General features: G+C 31.1%; 4 protein-coding genes across 4 annotated transcripts; all 4 read left to right on the top strand.

The window, feature by feature from the left end:
- The first annotated feature begins 2,239 nt into the window (after positions 1–2,239).
- On the top strand, positions 2,240–2,905 carry LOC135951650 (lectin subunit alpha-like). The gene is made up of 3 exons (XM_065501335.1): positions 2,240–2,371; positions 2,437–2,549; positions 2,608–2,905. The coding sequence occupies exons 1-3, from the start codon at positions 2,240–2,242 to the stop codon at positions 2,900–2,902; spliced, it is 540 nt and encodes a 179-aa protein (XP_065357407.1). The 3' UTR covers positions 2,903–2,905.
- Positions 2,906–7,644: 4,739 nt separating this feature from the next.
- LOC135949945 (lectin subunit alpha-like) lies at positions 7,645–8,325 on the top strand. Its single transcript, XM_065499407.1, has 3 exons — positions 7,645–7,779; positions 7,845–7,957; positions 8,021–8,325. Exons 1-3 carry the CDS (start codon positions 7,645–7,647, stop codon positions 8,310–8,312), a joined length of 540 nt encoding a protein of 179 aa, XP_065355479.1. The 3' UTR covers positions 8,313–8,325.
- A 5,446-nt stretch (positions 8,326–13,771) lies between these two features.
- On the top strand, positions 13,772–14,588 carry LOC135949946 (lectin subunit alpha-like). The gene is made up of 3 exons (XM_065499408.1): positions 13,772–13,891; positions 14,127–14,238; positions 14,293–14,588. The coding sequence occupies exons 1-3, from the start codon at positions 13,772–13,774 to the stop codon at positions 14,586–14,588; spliced, it is 528 nt and encodes a 175-aa protein (XP_065355480.1).
- Positions 14,589–17,789: 3,201 nt separating this feature from the next.
- On the top strand, positions 17,790–18,633 carry LOC135950612 (lectin subunit alpha-like). The gene is made up of 3 exons (XM_065500143.1): positions 17,790–17,924; positions 18,169–18,280; positions 18,334–18,633. The coding sequence occupies exons 1-3, from the start codon at positions 17,805–17,807 to the stop codon at positions 18,630–18,632; spliced, it is 531 nt and encodes a 176-aa protein (XP_065356215.1). The 5' UTR covers positions 17,790–17,804; the 3' UTR covers position 18,633.
- The last annotated feature ends 494 nt before the right edge of the window (positions 18,634–19,127 follow it).

Raw genomic sequence — 19,127 nt, forward strand, 5'->3', positions numbered from 1 at the left:
CCACGGCAAGTGATGCAGGTTTACATATTAACATAGGAAAAATCAAGGTCAACCAACTATCAAAAGTTTCAAATACACAACGTAGATCTTGAAGATGTCTAATCGTATATATATCTGGGTAGTGTCAGTGTCATCAACAGGCGGCTTGCAAGAAGATATTACAAATCGCATCAAATATGCAAATCAAGCATTTGGGACACTCCACATCTTTTCATCTAACATGCGTTAAGTCTTGTTGTATGGCTGTGAATCCTGGATCACCACAGCTAGCGACTTGCAATCCTTGCAGGTATTCATTAATCGCTCGTTACGAAAACTGCTGAAGATATTTTGGCCGAATGTTATCTCAAACAGAGACCTGTGGGAAAGAGCAGGTGAAACACCAATACATAAGCAGATAATCAATCGTAAATAGAGTTGGATTGGCAATGTTTTCAGACGCACCAACGACAACGTAGCCAAGATGGCAATTGAATGGAATACCCAAGGTTGTAGAAGAAGCAGATCCGCTAACACCTGGAAGAGACAAATCGAGACTGAAACAAACTCAACTGGAAAGTCCTGGGCCAAAGTGAAGCTGTTAGCATGGGATATATCACAATGAAAAAACTTTGTTGTGGCCCTTTGTTCCACTTTGGAACCATAGGAATCAATATATATAAGGCGGGTAAGGGGAAACTTCGGATACTCTATTCCAAAGTGAATCGTATCTCAGAGAGAAAGTTCTGCATCGATAGAAACAAGTAGTAGTCGGGCGGGCAAGGTCTGGATTATAAGGCGGGTGAGGCAACCTCTTCATTATAAATATTTTTTAACAGGTATTGCAACATGTGTCCTAGCGTTGTCATGATGGAATATTTCATTATCGGGGTTTTTCGGTAACAGTTCCGTACAGTTTCCTCGTGATGGTCTAGTCATATTTTAGCAACTCATCCCACCAAATACAGAGCATTACCTTAGCGCCATGGATATTTGGCTTTGGTATCGATTCCGCTGGTTGGCCGGGCTTCACATACAGAGAGAGCGTTCTATATCGATCGAAAGAAATAGTATTGGTGACTATAAGGTGGCTGAGGCAAAACTTCCCATTCGGTTCAGGTTCCCTTGATGGTCTGGCCAGATTTCAGCAATTCGTAGTTAGTCCCACTAAATACAGATTATTGCATTAGCGCCACGGATATTTGGTTTTGGTGTCGGTTTGGCTGTTTGACCGGGCTTCTCATACGATCTCTTACAATTCGCAAGTAATGATTCGGAGCAAAAATTATTTTCTTTTTTTTGCATCATTTCGGACATGCAAAATCTTCTTCCGAGGTCTCTCAGCTTTAATTCGTATGGTACCCAATTTCCCTGCTTTTGAATGAATCCTGTTACTCGCAAACGTTTTGAAATTGCTGCCTGAGTAGCTCCCAATGATTTTGCAAGCTCTTGTTGAGTTTTACAACAATCTTCATGGAGTAATGACTCTAATTCTTGGTCTTCAAACTTTTCTGGCTGGCCTGGGCGATCTTTGTCTTCCATTTCAAAATCACTGCACAAACATCTCTCGCACCTTGAAACTGATGGAACAAGCCATCTATAATAAATCCCGCATTTTTAAATAAAAACTTCTACCCCAGTTGTGAGTTGAACTCGCGAACTCTTGTTTAGATTAATATTTGACTTGATGAAGATTTTTTCTGGGTATTTCATTAAAATTATGTTTTTTTTAAATGTCTCAAATTCTCAAGTGACATTATTTTATTAAAGTATGAATTTGAAGTATACGAAAATTTTGAATTATGACTGTATTTTTGCAAATACAAGCGAAAGGGTTATTAAATCTCTTCTTACACTAACATTTCTTATCAATTTCTAAGAAACCACATACTACATTATCACATAATGCAAAGCAAAAACAAATCTAAATAATTTAAAAATGATTACGTTCCCGCTTTAATGGCGAAAATGTTATTTATCATAGTAAAAATACACCATTTCCAAAAATTATTTGACAAAAATCAAATACAAACATTCGTTCATGAAATGAATTTTTTCTCGTGATTTTCAATAAATTAAATTTGTATTCAGGACATTAAAAAAAGCCAACCAATTTTGAATTCAAATTGTGGTTACAACGAGAAATACACCAAGAATATTTATTACTAAGGAAATAGTGTTTTAAAGTAAATCACATTTTGGTTTGGTTTTATAAAATAAATAATTCTAGATTTAATTTAGTATAGAACCTAACATCACAATGAAAACACTCGCCATAAATCTGGTATTAATTAGCTTCTTAATTAAAATTGTATCAACCGTTGAAACTGCTGATCAGAACTGGTACAAATCGCAAAATGGCAACATGTATTACATTGAGGAAAGTTACAAGGTTAATTGAAAATTAAAGGGAAAAAAACTATCAAACATTAAATTTTAAATGACATTTTTTAATAGTACTCCTGGTATGAGGCTGCTTTACAATGTTCTTTGAAAAAACTCTCCCTGTTAACACTGGAAACCCAGGAGGAACACAATGAGGTGGCAAAAATTTTGAAAGAAAACAATTTGTAAGTAAAATATTAGAATAATTTTAATACATTTTAATAAAATTGTGCTATTTTTTAGTGCCTTTCATGCACCCCATTTGTGGATTGGTGCTGTGGGTGGCCATCGTCTATTTACTTGGGTCTCCAATAGTCAACCGGTTTTTACTGACAAATGGATTCCCGGTAATCCAGATAATTGGAATCAGGAGGAATATTGTTTACATTTTTGGGAAAATACCACGGAATTGAATGATCGTAAATGTGATTTCAAATACGGTTTCATATGTGAGGAGAATGATTACTTTAATGAGGAGAAGGAGAAGAATCAAGGAAAATATAAAAGTATTGTATTGAATATTGTAAATAAAATTTAAAACATGTAAATATTTTTAACTGAAGTAGGTCAATAAAGTTTAAAAAATGCAAACTTCAAAGCCATTAAGGGAAGCCAATAATAGTTCAAACACTTTATATAAAGGGACCTGTCATTTTAACCCTCTGTTAGCCTAGATGAACCCATGTTTACCATAACCATCTCAATAATTTTACACGTTTTTTTTATTAATATTAATATTTACATGATTTTGGCAACCATTGTATTTAAATTAATATATAATATTTGTGAACAATATGAATAAGTTTAATCTTTCAGCCACGCTTTTTTGTGTATATATGTTTAAAATCAAAACAATTGAATTTTAACTTTAATCAAGGTTAGTTTATTATAAAAAGTAAGAATAAATAAATCAAAAATATAAAAAACCATTCCAAGGTGTTTTGTGGAGTAGTTATACCCTACACCACCATAGTGGGGAGGGTATAATGCGTTTGTGCAGATGTTTGTAACGCCCAAAAATATTAATCTAACACCCACCTTAAAGTATACCGATCGACTTAGAATCACTTTCTGAGTCGATTAAACGATGTCCGTCCGTCCGTCTGGTCGGCTGGCTGGCTGGCTGTCCATGTAAACCATGTGCGCAGGTACAAGTCGCAATTTTGAAGATATTTCGATGAAATTTGGTACATATTATTTTTTCGGCTCAAGGACTAAGCCTATTGAAACTGGTTGAAATCGGTCCACTATTTCACCTAGCCCCCATACAAATGTCCTCCCGAAATTGGACTTTATCCGTCATAAATGTTTAATTTATATATGTATCTCCACAAATTCCGCTCCAAATAAGTTTTATATACACAAAATTCATGTCACCAAATTTTGTTACGATCGGTCCATAATTAGTCATAGCTTGTATATAGACATAAATCACACGACCTAATTTCATGATCGCTCCATAATTGCTCATAGCCCCCATATAAGGCCCACTTCCGAAAATAACCCAAAAATATAAATTATTGAAATTTTAAAAGAAAAATGTTTTTGCTCTTTTACTTAGTGTAGGGTATTATATGGTCGGGCTTGACCGACCATACTTTCTTACTTGTTTTTAATGGTAAATAATTTTAAAAACTTTCGTATCGTATGAATCGAATAATTTTGACTAAATTTTCTGACCATACAAACGAAATAGCAAAGTAATACTGAACTCGATGAACAATAAACACTCTGTGCAATTTTTATTGAATGCGTGTAAGTCTCTTAAAAAAACTGCGGTTTACAATATTTTCAAATTAATTTTCAAATCATCTAACCAAAGCACCCTGACGGTAAAGTTTTGCCAAAAAAAACATAAACGATGACACTTAACGACGAAGAGTTAAGTGATATTTCGACCTCTTTTCTCATGCATAAGGGCCAGGTTAGGTTACATGGGTCGCTTACAGAGTACACTCAGACGCTCTTAGGTCCACTATGACACCACTATGTTTACTTATAATTCATGTGATATTTTACTGGAGTACTAAAAATTGTAGATCATGTGGATTCTGTAAAATTCTGAAAAATTTTACTAAATTCCTCAGTGACACATATTTTAGAGAGATATTCAGCCCTTAGCGACAAAACACAAATTTTACAGGAGAAGGTTTTTTCGATTATTTTGAAATTTATACATAGAATTAATAATGTTATGATGCGATATAATATAATTTCGTTCAAGCTGTTTGTCTATTTTTAAAAAATTTTTATAACTTTTGACAATTAAAAATTCATGGAATACTTTATTAAAAAATATGACAAACAAGTAAGAGTGCTATATTCGGCTGTGCCGAATCTTATATACCCTTCACCAAATTATACTTCAAAGTTTTAAATATTTTTAGTTAAACAAAATTTAATTTTTTTTCCAGTTTTTTTTTTAATTTTTGGAAAAAAAAAAAATTTCGATTTTTTTAAATTTAAATTTTTAAATTTTAAATTTTTTTTTAAATTTTAAAAAATTTTTTTTTTGTTTTTTCAATTTTTTTTTTGTGAAAAAAAATTCGGGTTCAAAATTTTTTTTCCGATTTTGACCCATTGTAGGTCCAACTTACTATGGTCTTATATACGTCGTTGCAAATGTCTTTGAAATATCTATCATTGGATATCCATATTGTCTATATTAATGTCTTAGTAATCCAGATATAGGTCAAAAATCGAGGTTGTCTTGGTTTTTTCCTCATATCTTAGCCATTTGTGGACCGATTTTGCTGATTTTCGAAAGCATGTCTGACAGAATTATTGAAGATTTGGAAGATATCTGGGGTCTTCAGAAAATTGATTTCAACAGACAGACGGACAGACAGACAGACGGACATGGCTTAATCGACTCCGCTATCTATAAGGATCCAGAATATATGTATATACTTTATAGGGTCGGAAATGCAAAATGTAGAAATTACAAACGGAATGACATACTTATATATACCCTTCTCACGAAGGTGAAGGGTATAAAAATGTTTTTATTGAATTTTTGCATAGATACAAATTTTTCGAATTGAAATAAAATTGTTATTTATGAATAGTTTTTAATGAAATTTCACAGTTATGTAAAATTTTCTATTAAAAATGGAAAAATAAAAACGAATTTGAAATTTGCTATCACCAAAAAAAGTGTAGAAAAATCCCAAAAATGGAAATTTTTGTTTTTTTGCATAATATCCATACCAGGGTCGGAGTTATCGGAACCCTTTACAAAATAATCAAAAGCATATTGGGCCATCTAAAATCGGTTACTATATTTTGATATCGACTATGCGATTTGAGAATTCTTGCCCTAAAGTTTAATTTTACATAAAAAATAGGTGTGTTTTGATTAGACCAGGTTCCTTCGGTAACAAAAATTTTTAATTTTGTTTTCATTTAAAATATTTTATGAAAACTTAGCTTTCAGAAAGTATAAATTCCTTATACATCCTCTTAGAAATTTTTTTGATAACTTAAAAAGAAAAACAGCTTTTTTTCCCAAAAATTAGTGAAAAATTCGGCTTTTTAAAATTTTTTAAATTCAAATGCATATAACTTTGGACTTAGTCATTATTTTTAAAGAGTTCTTTTTCTATTTGATACATACATACATATATTGTTAGTCCAATGAAGAAAAACTGGAGAAAATCGGAAAATATTTGGATAAGGCTGTAGGTTGGGTAAAAATATTGAAAATTTAATTTTCAAATGCGAATATCTCCTAAGCTATAAGAGGTAATTGACAGCTACGACTAGGTCTTTTGTAGCGCTAAATGAAAATATTTTTTTGGAAATCGGAACACAAACGAAGAAATAGGATCGTTTTAAAAATGTAACATACCCGAGGTGTCCTACTTTGAGGACCCTTGGTCGCGTCCCTGGTGGGCCCATGAGGTCCATATTCAGAACTGAAACTCTTCTTTGCGTGTGTGAAATTTCATTCAAACCAATCTAACCGTTTAGAAGTTACAGATTTATTTCCTTCTTTTTTTTCTATACCACTATGTGTCGCTTACTATACAATTCGTTTACTGTAAAATGTAAACATTGACTTACGATAAAATCTTACCCCCTATAATTTTGAAGTTATTAACAATTTTGATATTCTAAGAACGCTAAAACATCAGTCGGTCTATAAAATTTAAATTTTTGCAATAAAAAAAAACATTTAGAAAATGTCGCTTACGATAATTTGGCGCTAAGGGCTCGATATATTAGTCTGCGATCCAGTACAGTTGCACCGATGCTCTTGCTACATTTTGAGTCCAGGTAAAATATGCAAATCAAGAAAACATAAGTTTTCATTTAACAATAGTTTTAAAATCTAAAATTTATTTCTTTATTTTCACTTCTAAATCAAACGTTTATGGTGCTTTATATAACTTATTTAAGGAACTCATTCATTTGCGGTTTTACAATATCTAGAAAATTTTTTTATTAAAAACAAGTAAGAGAGCTATATTCGGCTGTGCCGAATCTTATATACCCTTCACCAAATTATACTTCAAAATAAAAATTTTAAATATTTTTAGGTAAACAAAATTTATTTTTTTTTTTCAAAGTTGTTTTTTGCATATTTTAGAAAAAAAAATTGTTGGATGTGTTTTTAAAATTTTTTTTTTTGTTTTTTTCTATTTAGCTAGAAAAAAATTTTGGTGAAAAAAAAATTCGGGTTAAAATTTTTTTCCGATTTTGACCCATTGTAGGTCCAACTTATTATGGTCTTATATACGTCGTTACAAAGGTGCTTGAAATATCTATCATTGGATATCCATATTGTCTATACTAATGACTTAGTAATCCAGATATAGGCCATAAATAGGTCAAAAATCGAGGTTGTCCTGTTTTTTTCCTTATATCTCAGCCATTTGTGGACCGATTTTCTCGATTTTAAATAGCAACCAACCCGGAAGAATTCCGGAGATACTGATGTATGAATCGTGTATGTAAGTTATTTGGGGGCTTCGGAAAGTTGATTTCAACAGACAGACGGACATGGCTTAATCGACTCCGCTATCTATAAGGATCCAGAATATATAAACTTTATAGGCTCGGAAAATTATATTGTGGAAATTACAAACGGATTGACAAACCTATACATACCCTTGTTACGAAGGTGAAGGGTATAATAAAATACCATAATAATCTCAATTTCTTTTTAGTTTTACTAAAAACGGTGTTTCAATATTATGTACTAATCAGTATTTAAACAATTGCTGCTCTAAACAATTACAATTCTATAATTCATTTAGTAGTTTAATTGTCGTCAAAATGAAAAGACTCGCCATAAATCTTATACTCATTTGCTGCTTATTTGAAATTGTTTCCACACAACAAGTAGATGCTGAACAAAAATGGTTCAAAACGGAGAATAATAAAACTTACTATATTGAGCAAAATTACAAGGTTTAAAAAAACAAATTTATAGCTATGAAATTTCACAAAAAATTCTCTATAATTTACGTAAACAGTATTCATGGTATCAGGCTTTTCTACAATGTTCTATGAAGAAGATGGCATTATTGACAATAGAAACTCCCGAGGAGCATAATGATGTGGCCAAAATTTTAAAAGAAGGAAATTTGTAAGTAAAATTATTACTTATTATATTTAATTTCTTATATTATACTATAATAATATAATTTAGTAATTTTCATGGTCCTCATTTGTGGATTGGAGCTGTGGGTTTTGATCGTCAATTTGCTTGGATTGCTAATAGTCAGCCGGTTTTTACTAACCGATGGGTTGGCGGTAATCCAGATAATTTTAATCAAGAAGAACACTGTTTACTATTCAGTGAAGCTACAACTGAATTAAATGATGCCAAATGTGAGTATCAATTCGGTTTCATATGCGAGGAGAATGCTTACCTAAGTCCCAAGGATGAGAATCAGGAAAAACCTAATAGAGTTGTATTCAATTTTTATCAACATGGTTAAAACTTAATAATGTTTTTTGATTCGATTTTAATTATGCAAATAAATGTGTATATTTTTAGGAAAATGAGAATGGTAATATTTTAAGTATTAGTTTTGAGCAAAGTTGGCTACCGTTACCGATAAGCTACCGTTAACCCTAAAATATGCATTCAGCTTATTTACCGATACCGAAATAACTGTAATTCGTAATCGTAATACCATTACCAATATCCTATAAATAATTTAAATTATATAAATACTAAATTTTGATCTATAAAATTTTAAAAATTATATAGCATTTTTGTCAACTAATTTTTAATTTTTGTAAAGTTTTATTAATAATTTAATTCAGGATGAAGTTAGTAACTTTAAAATATCGTTACCGTAATAACAGCAATTACCGTTACCGTTAAACAATCCAAATATTATTTCTTTAAATTCAAAGATGTATGTTTTACCTTTCAAATAGAGCATAATTGTTCGGTTGGGAAATGGTTGTGTTACGATCGTTAACATAGCTGACAGTATTTTGCTTAAGTTGGAGAGCATCCTAATTTTAAACAACCGCAACTCAGCCATTTTCCAATCGATTTAAACAAATCTTTTTCTGTTAAAAAGGTAAAACTTGTATCTTAAAGGTTAAAGAAAGATATATTTCCCAAATTACCAAATTATACTTCAAAATAAAAATTTTTAATATGTTTAAAAAAACAAAATTTAAAAAAATATTTTATTTAAACAAATTTATTTGTTATTGAAAATTTTTATTTTTAATTTCTTTTTAAATTTTTAGTATGGCCTTTAAAAATAGCGGCCAAAACTCTATAACTTTTGACACAGACGGAATTTTTTTTACCAAAATAAGGGTGACTTTTTTACCCTTATTTTGGTATATTAATTTGTATATTAGGTTGTGGCGGAAAGTAGTTATGATGTCTAGAAAAGTAATAGTTATTTTCTGAAGAATAATTAGCCATAATTTAAGTAAGAATTTTTTTTGCAATTTGCATATGAAATTTATAACAAAAAATTGAGTATTTATTGTATTGTATAACATAAAAACCTTTCTGAGTCCATATTTTTGTTTAATAATTAAAAAAAAATTAAAAAAAATGTTGAATTTTTTTGGAAAAGTTTATAAGAAGTATTTTATTTTCCAATAAAATTTAATAAATAATGATAATAGTAGTAAAGAATTATAATAATAAGTATGAAAGTATGGTTCGTCAAGCCCGACAATATAATACCCTGAACTAAGAAAATGAGCAAAATAATTTTTCTTTAAAATTTCAATAATTTATTTTCGAGAAAGATTTTCGGAAGAGGGCCTTATATTTGAGCTATGACTAATTATGGACCGATCGCCATGAAATTAGGTCATGTGATTTATGAATGTTATTTGTGTTGAATTTTTTGTGTATACCAACATTTTTAAGAGATATATGCTCATTAAAGTGATTTTCGGAAGAGGACCTTATATGGGAGCTATGGCTAATTATGGATCGATCACAATGAAATTAGGTCGTCTGATTTATGACTACATGAAAGTTATTTGTGTTGAATTTTGTGTAGCTACCAACATTTTTAAGAGATTTATTCTCGTTAAAGTGATTTTCGGAAGTGGGCCTTATATTGGAGCTATGACTAATTATGGACTGATCGCCATGAAATTAGGTCTTGTGATTTATGTCTATATGGAAGTTATTTCTGTTGAATTTTATGTTTATACCAAAATTGTTAATAGATTTATGCTCGTTAAAGTGATTTTCGGAAGCGGGTCTTATATACAAGCTATGACTAATTATGAACCGATCGTCATAAAATTAGGTGACATGACTTCCGCATATATAAAACTTATTTGAAAAGGAATTTTGTGTAGATACATATATTAATTAAACATTTATGACGGATAAAGTCCAATTTCGGGAGGACTTTCGTATGGGGGCTAGGTGAACTAATGGACCGATTTCTGCCAGTTTCAATAGGCTTCGTCGTTGGGCCAAAAAAATTTAATGTACCAAATTTTATCGAAATATCTTCAAAATTGCGACCTATACTTTATTCACAAGAATGCATTTATACTATACAACATATATGGTGGTATAGAGTTAAGCATCATACTTGAGTCAGACAAATTGATCAAGCTCAAAGAGTGCAAAAAAGCGCAAAACGAAATAGATATGTTAATAAAGGAGAGAGTACGTACTTTCAAATGCTACTAGGCTTTTTACGAAATATTATATATATTTTACGAATTCCATCAAACCTTAAATTTATGTAAAATTTAACACATTTTTAAAAATAATATGGAAGCGATTTCAAAAGTGGTAGAAACATATATCTGTATTGAAATTAAAGATATGAAACCATTTTAACAAAAACCGGTTACTTCATAAAAATCCCTTTTGCAAATAAAAAGTTATAAGCGATTGAATTTTCAAAATTGATTAGAAAATCCTACTTTTCAATCAGATAATAAAAATATGCATATTGAATCACCCTGTTTATAGGGAAAATGTTAACATAGAGACCTGTATTTTTGGCTTCTGAGGTTCTCAGGTGTTTACAATAATATGAGTATTTAAAATTTGGCGGCAAAATAAAACAAAGACTTTTGGCCCTATTTCAAAATTAGCAACACTGTGCGCCGTTGTAAAGGTCATTGTCTATATATATGACTTAGTAATCTAGATATAGATCAAAAAGAGGTAAAAACAAGTAAGAGAGCTATATTCGGTTGTGCCGAATCTTATATACCCTTCACCAAATTATACTAAAAAAAATTATTTTTTAATTTATCGTTTAAACAAAATATTTTTTTTTAAAAAAATTTTTCCAAATAAAGATTAAAAAGATTTTTCCAATTTTTTTTTAATTTTTAAAAAAAAAAATTTTTTGAAAAAGAGTTTTGACCAAAGTTAATTTTTTGATGAAAAAAAAAATTCGGGTTAAAAATTTGTTTTCCTGATTTTGACCAATTGTAGGTCCAACTTACTATATATAGCCTTATATACATCGTTTCAATGGACTTTAAAATATCTATCATCAGATTTGATGCTGTTATTAGAAATAATTGATATGCAACAAAATATTAAGAAAACAACGAATTCTTATGATGATTTTTTATTTTTAATCATTTTAAGACTGATTGATTCTATTTGAATGTCGCATATTTTATTTAGTCTTTTAGATTTGACATCGTTTTTAAAATAAGAATGTGTTATTTTTTTATTTTATTTTTTTCTATTTATTAATATACATATAATGAACAAATTTTAAATTTTGAAATCAAATTTTGTAGTTTTACCGCTTTAATCGAATTCATATGTAGTGATTCTATTGTATTGTCCGTCACTGTAGATCAAAAATAGGGCAAAAATCTATGTTGTCCCGTTTTTTTCCTTATATCTCAGCCATTTGTGGGCCGATTTTGTCGATTTTAAATAGCAACTGAGCAGGAAGAATATATTGATATATGAATCATGTATGTAAGTTATTTGGGGGCTACGGAAAGTTGATTTCAACATACAGACGGCCATGGCTATATCGACTTCGCTATCTATAACGATCTAGAATATATATACTTTGTGGGGTCGCAAATGAAAAATTTAGAAATTACAAACGGAATGACATTTGAGTGACCATTTTCTCGATTTTTAATAGCAATCGAACCGGGTCTATAGCTAAATTTTGCTGATCAATATTATTCTAAGCAATGAACCACATTTTCATCTGATGCCTTTGTTAATAGACAAAATTTACGTGTGCAGACCCATATGTGATTATCGAAAAATGCATCCACAACATGTTTCAGATTTTGGTCTGGAGGCATCATTGGACCATACCTCTTCCACAATGATGTTGGTCAAGAAGTGACTGTTACAGGTGTTTGATATCGCGATATCAAACACCTGTATATATCGCCAACACCAGATATTGATATTAAAGACTGTCTTTTCGGCAATTTGCCTCCTGTGATTTACCACTACAGGATTTATATCTATGAGGTGTCTTAAAGTCAATGATATATGCCAAAAATCACACAACCAGCGCCAAGTATTGAAGGAGAAAATTCAACATTCCATCTACGAAATTCAACCACATTTATTCAAAGTGGTCAGTCAAGCCAACACAGTCGTGAAGGTCATTCGCCTAATGGACCTCTATTCAGCTTCTCTATCGAATTATTTTATCGTTTCTTTTATTTAATTGTCACGAGGCTATATGTTTGCGCATTTGTCATATTATATGAAATACAATGTAAAAAAAACAGCTGTTAAATTCTAGTTAAATATATGTATGTACTTTTGTAAATTAATTAAGTTAATTAAGAGAAAAGACACTTGCTCGATTATTTGTTTAAGATATTATTGTTTGTGGTTTTACTTAATCAATTAAGAGAAAGTGAACAAGTGAGAGAGGTTGTGCTGAATCTTATATACCCTTCACCAAGTTATACTTCAAAATACAAATTTAAAATATTAGTTATTTAATTTTATTTGACCTTTTAAATTTATTTTAATATAATAATTATTTATGCTTAAGGTCTTTTTTATAAAAATATTTAATTTTTAAAAAAAATTTTCAAATTGTTATTTTAAAATTTTTTTTTTTTAAATTTTCAAAAATTTTTTTTGGATTAAAAATGTTTCCATATTGTCTATATTAATGACTTAGTAATTCAGATATAGGTCAAAAATAGATCAAAAATCGAGGTTGTCCTGGTTTTTTCCTCATATTTCAGCCATTTGTGAACCGATTTTTCTGGTTTTTAAATAGGAAACTTCTCGAAAGCATGTCTGGCAGAATTATTGAAGATTTTGATCCCAAAGATATATGGGGTCTTCCGAAAATTGATTTCAACAGACAGACAATCGACTCCGCTATCTATTAGGATCCAGAATATTTATACTTTATAGGGCCGTAAAATTATGTTGTGGAAATTTCAAACGGAATGACAAACCTATATATACCCCTCTCGAAGGTGAAGCGTATAAAAAGATAATTATAATTATAAATTATAAAAACACTTGTCTATTGCACTTAAATTGCAATAAATAAATTCCTGTCTGATAGATAGTTATAGACACATCTATCACGTTATAACTCATTTGTCACACCACACTCATTTGTTCACCATTCAGTAAAATATCTTAGTCCCGCATTTTAATGGTACTGATAAAGAGGTTCTGACAGTTAGAAACGTTTCCCTATTAAGGAGGATCAGACATTAAATCTGACCAGACTATTAATGGCCAATTATGAAAGTTCTACAAAGTTGTATGTATCAGGGATCGATTAAAACATGTTACAAAACACATCAAAAGTTCTATACACTACTTTAGTTATATAGTATTTCTCACATGACATTTCCAATAATCAACTCTTATCAATATTCTCAGTAATTTACAAAACCTGATATGAATAGAAAGTATATAAACTAAATGAGAGACCAAATTAATTACATTTAACTGTTGAATATGAAATATCTCATAAGTATTTTGGTGATTATACTCGTAGCACTGGCAGACAGTGAGCCAGTGGAAAAGTGGCATAAAAGTAGTGATGGCAGCTTGTATTACATTGAAAGGGAGGAAAAGGTACTTTTAAACAAATAGTGGTCGGCACTCAAATACCATCGGTGATCGGTTGTCAACAAAGTTCATTAAACTTAATCCAAAATTAACAAAAATCACAATCATTAGACGATCAGATAACAACAGAGAAATATATTGCATTATTTGTTATTATCATCCATGTTCTCTTTATACCGTACACAGCTTTACATATGATCTCACAAAATAAACTTAATATAAATCATTTAATTATTTACAGTACAATTGGTTTGAGGCATGGAATGAATGTGCCCGTAGAAATATGTCCTTAATGGCCATAGATACAATGTACAAACACACACAAATTGATACTTTGCTCAGGAGATTGTTTAGTAAGTTCCCCATAACAAATTTTAGAACATGCTTTTAAATTTGTATATTTACAGCTGTCAGTCCCTCACTTTGGTTGTCTGGTAATGACAATGCTGTCGATAAACGCTATGAATGGGCCACTACCGGTAACGTTTTCGGTTTCACCAATTGGGGTACGGGGCAACCAGATCGTTTGAATAATAATGAACACTGTATATTGATTTGGAAAACTACTTGGCAGTGGTACGATTTACCATGTTCACATAAACTTGGTTTTCTATGCGAAGAAAATGTATTTCTGAAAGAGAAGAATAGAGAGTTGACAACATTGAGCCGTTCTTGTCAAAATTTAATTTGTTCATTGCGTTGAATTATATAGAAAATTTAAATAAATACGTTTTTAAAGTCACAATAAAGTGATTTTCAATATAAAACAAGTAAGAAAGTAAAAGAGAAAAAACATTTTTCTTTTAAAATTTCAATAATTTATATTTTTGAGTGATTTTCGGAAGTGGGCCTTATATGGGGGCTATGAACAATTATGGACCGATCACCATGAAATTAGGTCGAGTGATTTATGGCTCTATGAAAGTTTACTATGTTTTTAAGCGATCTATGCACGTTAAAGTGATTTTCGGAAGCGGGTCTATATAAGAGCTATGACTAATTATGGATCGATCGTAACAAAATTTGGTGACATGAATTTTGTTTATATAAAACTTATTTGGAGCGCAATTTGTGGAGATACATTTATAAATTAAACATTTATGACCTATAAAGTCCAATTTCGGAAGGACATTTGTATGGGGGCTAGGTGAAATAATGAACCGATTTCAGACATTTTCAATAGGCTTGGTCCTTGGTCCGAAAACATAATATGTACCAAATTTGATCGAAATATCTTCAAAATTGCGACCTGTACTCTGCGCAAAAGGTTTACATGGACAGCCAGCCAATCAGACGGACGGACGGACGGACATCGTTTAATGGACTCATAAATTCTAAGTCGATCGGTATACTTTAAGGTGGGTGTTAGACTAATATTTTTGGGCGTTACAAACATCTGCACAAACGCATTATACCCTCCCCACTATGGTGGTGTAGGGTATAAATAGTGCCGCTGAAGCTCACCAAAGCTTACGGTGAATGTGTTTCATAGGTTTCAACGTGCGAGAGATGATTTGTGCGGTTAAGAAGTGGTGATCTTGACACGGAAGACAATGATCGCTCATGTCAGCCATGTTTAGGCCAAGAATTGGAGGCATTACACCAGATTGTTGTTAAAATCAACAAGTGCTTGCAAAATCAGAGGGAGCTACTCAAGCAGCAATTTCAAAACATTTGCGAGCAGCATCAAAAGCAGGGAAATTGGGTACCATACGAATTGAAGCCGAGAGACCTTGAAAGGCGATTTTGCATGTCAGCAATGATATTTGAAAGCTGAATCCATTTGCGATGAAAAATGGATTCATTACGATAACCCGAAGTGTAAGAGATCATATGTGAAGACCGGCCAACCAGCCGAATCGACACCAAATCCAAATATTCATGGAGATCAGGTAATTATCTGCATTTGGTGGGAGAAAAAGCAACATTTTCATTTGATGTCAACATTGGCCGAAATCTGAATATGCGGCCGAACATGAAGCCGTAATATTCCATCATGACAACGCTAAGCCACATGTTGCAATACCTATTAAAAACTATTTAGAAAGAAGAGGTTGGAAAGTCTTGCCTTACCAACCTTATAGTCCGGACCTTGCCCCTTCCGACTACTATTTGTTTCGATCACTGCAGAACGCTTTCTCTGGGATAAGCTTCACTTTGGAACAGAGTATCCGAAATTGGCTTGATTCGTTCTTGACCTCAAAAGATGAAATGTTCTTTTGGCTCGGCATCCACATGTTGACAGAAAGATTGGAAAAGTTTATAGCTAACAATGGCCAATACCTCGAATAAATTTATATTGTACAAATGTTTCAAAATGAAGGCTAAAAATTTGAAGTAAAAAAATCCCGCATTTATAAGTCATACACTCAATAATTAATATTTAATTATTGTTTTGCCATTGTATTTCAATTTTGTGAACGCTAATAAGATAAATTTTAAGATTTTTGTACTAAATCCTTCAAAATATAACATTTTTTAATATTTAAGATGTCTAACTTTATGCAATTATTTTATATCTTTTACGAAATATTGTCAAATGCTAAAATTTGGAACAAAATCATTCTAAGCAATGAACCACATTTTCATCTTGATGGTTTTGTTAATATATAGTGATTATCGAAAAGTGCATTCACAACATGTCACTATTTGTTTCAGATTTTGGGCTGGTGACATCATTGAACCATATTTCTGCCGCAATGGTGTTGGTCAAGAAATGACTGTTACTGGTGTTTGATAACGCGATAAATTTGAAGACATTGATATTAAAGATGTCGTATAAATGTGGTTTTAACAAGACACGTGACATTTCCTGGTCGTATACTCTCTCTCTCCATTCGGTGATCTGAATTGGCCTTCTAGATCGAGTGATTTACCTCTACAGGAATTCCTTCTCTGAGGTTATTTGAAGTCAAAGTTCTACACCAGCAAGCTCACAACCAGTCAAGCATTGAAGGATAAAATTCATCGCTATATGGTCAGACAAGCCAGCAAGTATGCTATTTGCCTGATGGATCTATTCAAGACTACTTTTAAAGCTTCACGATCGAATTATCTTTTATCGTTTCTTTGATTCAATTGACACGGGGCTATATGTTTGTGCATCTGTCATATTATATGAAATACAATGTGAAGAAACAGCTGTTAAATTCAAGTTAAATACATATATATTCTTTTGTAAATAAATTAAATTAATATAGAGAAAAGACAATTGCTCGATTATTTATTTAAGATATTATTGTTTATGGTTTTACTTAATCAATTAAGAGGAAGTAAAATAATTTTGTTTTTAAGTTTTTTAAATAATTATAAAGTATAAACTTCTTTAACGCTTTATTCTATTGTGATTTAGATTTATTATAATTTACTTTATGTTAAATCGCAATAAATAAAATCCTATCTGGTAGACACATCAATCACGTTATAACTCCTTTGTCACATGCTTCACTATTCAGTGAAATATCTTAATGCTGCATTTTAATGGCATGGATAAAGATGTTCTGATAGTTAGAAACGCTTTCCTATTAAGAAGCGATCAAACATTTAATCTGCCCATACCTTCGTAAGCCAATTATGAATGTTATAAAAATATGTATGTGTCAAGGATCGTAGGAATAATTAAAAATCCCGTTCAGCTTGTATACTGGGGTGATGTTTTGTTTCAATGTTGTAACGGCTTCAAAACTGGTGTGTATAAATACTAATATTGGAATTAGCATTGAAAGATTTATCGTATAAGAACATGTTACAAAACCCATTAAAAGTTTTATAACTTACTTTAATTATAGAGTATTTCTGACAAAACATTTAAAATAATAAAGTATTTTCAATATTCTCAGTACTATTTTACAAAACCTAAAATTATAAAAAGTATATAAACTAAATGAGAGATGAAATTAATTTCATTTAACAGTTGAATATGAAATATTTCATAAGTATTTTGGTGATTATACTCGTAGCACTGGCAGACAGTGTGCCGGTGGAAAAGTGGCATAGAAGTAGTGATGGCAGCTTGTTTTATATTGAAAGGGAGGAAAAGGTACTTTTAAACAAACTAAGATCCGCACTCAAATCCCATAGGGAATGAACTTGATCGGTTGTCAACAAAGCTCATTAAACTTAATCCAAAAGAAACAAAAATCACAATCATTAGACAAACAGATTACAACAGAGAAAGAAAGTACATTATGTATTGTTATAATCCATGTTCTCTTTATGCCGCACACTGCTTTGCATATGATCTCATAATATAAACTTAATATAAAACATTTAATTCTTTACAGTACAATTGGCATGAAGCCTGGAATGAATGTGCCCGTAAAAATATGTCCTTAATGGCCATAGATACAATGTACAAACACAGACAAATTGATACTTTGATCAGAAGATTGTTTAGTAAGTTTTCCAGGACAAATTTTAAAACATGTTTTAAATTTGTGTATTTTTAGCCATTAGTCCCTCACTTTGGTTGTCTGGTAATGACAATGCTGTCGATAGACGTTATGAATGGGCCACTACCGGTAACGTTTTCGGTTTCACCAATTGGGGTCCGGGCCAACCTGATCGTTTGAATAACAATACCGAACATTGTATATTGATTTGGAAAAACACTTGGCAGTGGTATGATTTACCATGTTCACATAAAATTGGTTTTCTATGCGAAGAAAATGTATTTCTGAAAGAGAAGAATAGAGAGTTGACAACATTGAGGAGATCTTGTCAAAATTTAATTTGTTCATTGCGTTGAATTATATAGGAAATTAAAAAGAAGAAGTTTTTAAATTTACAATAAAGTGATTTTCAATATAAAAATTTTGTATTTTTAAACATTGGGGCAGAGTCAAAATATAACTACTACTTTCTTAATGCATTATTTTGTAAGTTATCATCAATAAGTCAAATGTCATTTTGAAGGGTACATATCTTTCATTTATTCTCACTTAATTATTGAACAGTATAGTGTAAACAACAAAGTTTTTTCTTTGATTCGAAAATTTAGAATTTTGTGCCATATGCGTCATATGCGGGAAGTTTTGCTTTACTTCTTTAATTTGAAATATGGTGCCGCTGAAGTACACCGATTGCTCACCAAAGCTTACGGTGAATGTGTTCCATAGGTTTCAACGTGCGAGAGTTAGTTTGTGCTGTTAAGAAGTGGTGATCATGACACGGAAGACAATGATCGCTCAGGCCAGCCAAAAAATGTTTAGGCCAAGAGTTGGAGGCATTACTCCATAAAGAT

The sequence above is a fragment of the Calliphora vicina genome, chromosome 2 (assembly GCF_958450345.1).
Source record: "Calliphora vicina chromosome 2, idCalVici1.1, whole genome shotgun sequence".
Lineage (NCBI taxonomy): Eukaryota > Metazoa > Arthropoda > Insecta > Diptera > Calliphoridae > Calliphora > Calliphora vicina.

Coding starts and splice junctions, on each gene's coding strand:
- LOC135951650 (XM_065501335.1), top strand. CDS start 2,240: ATGAAAACACTCGCCATAAATCTGGTATTAATTAGCTTCTTAATTAAA. Junction 2,372..2,436: donor ACATTGAGGAAAGTTACAAG/GTTAATTGAAAA, acceptor ATTTTTTAATAG/TACTCCTGGTATGAGGCTGC. Junction 2,550..2,607: donor ATTTTGAAAGAAAACAATTT/GTAAGTAAAATA, acceptor GCTATTTTTTAG/TGCCTTTCATGCACCCCATT.
- LOC135949945 (XM_065499407.1), top strand. CDS start 7,645: ATGAAAAGACTCGCCATAAATCTTATACTCATTTGCTGCTTATTTGAA. Junction 7,780..7,844: donor ATATTGAGCAAAATTACAAG/GTTTAAAAAAAC, acceptor TTACGTAAACAG/TATTCATGGTATCAGGCTTT. Junction 7,958..8,020: donor ATTTTAAAAGAAGGAAATTT/GTAAGTAAAATT, acceptor AATATAATTTAG/TAATTTTCATGGTCCTCATT.
- LOC135949946 (XM_065499408.1), top strand. CDS start 13,772: ATGAAATATCTCATAAGTATTTTGGTGATTATACTCGTAGCACTGGCA. Junction 13,892..14,126: donor ACATTGAAAGGGAGGAAAAG/GTACTTTTAAAC, acceptor AATTATTTACAG/TACAATTGGTTTGAGGCATG. Junction 14,239..14,292: donor TTTGCTCAGGAGATTGTTTA/GTAAGTTCCCCA, acceptor GTATATTTACAG/CTGTCAGTCCCTCACTTTGG.
- LOC135950612 (XM_065500143.1), top strand. CDS start 17,805: ATGAAATATTTCATAAGTATTTTGGTGATTATACTCGTAGCACTGGCA. Junction 17,925..18,168: donor ATATTGAAAGGGAGGAAAAG/GTACTTTTAAAC, acceptor AATTCTTTACAG/TACAATTGGCATGAAGCCTG. Junction 18,281..18,333: donor TTTGATCAGAAGATTGTTTA/GTAAGTTTTCCA, acceptor GTGTATTTTTAG/CCATTAGTCCCTCACTTTGG.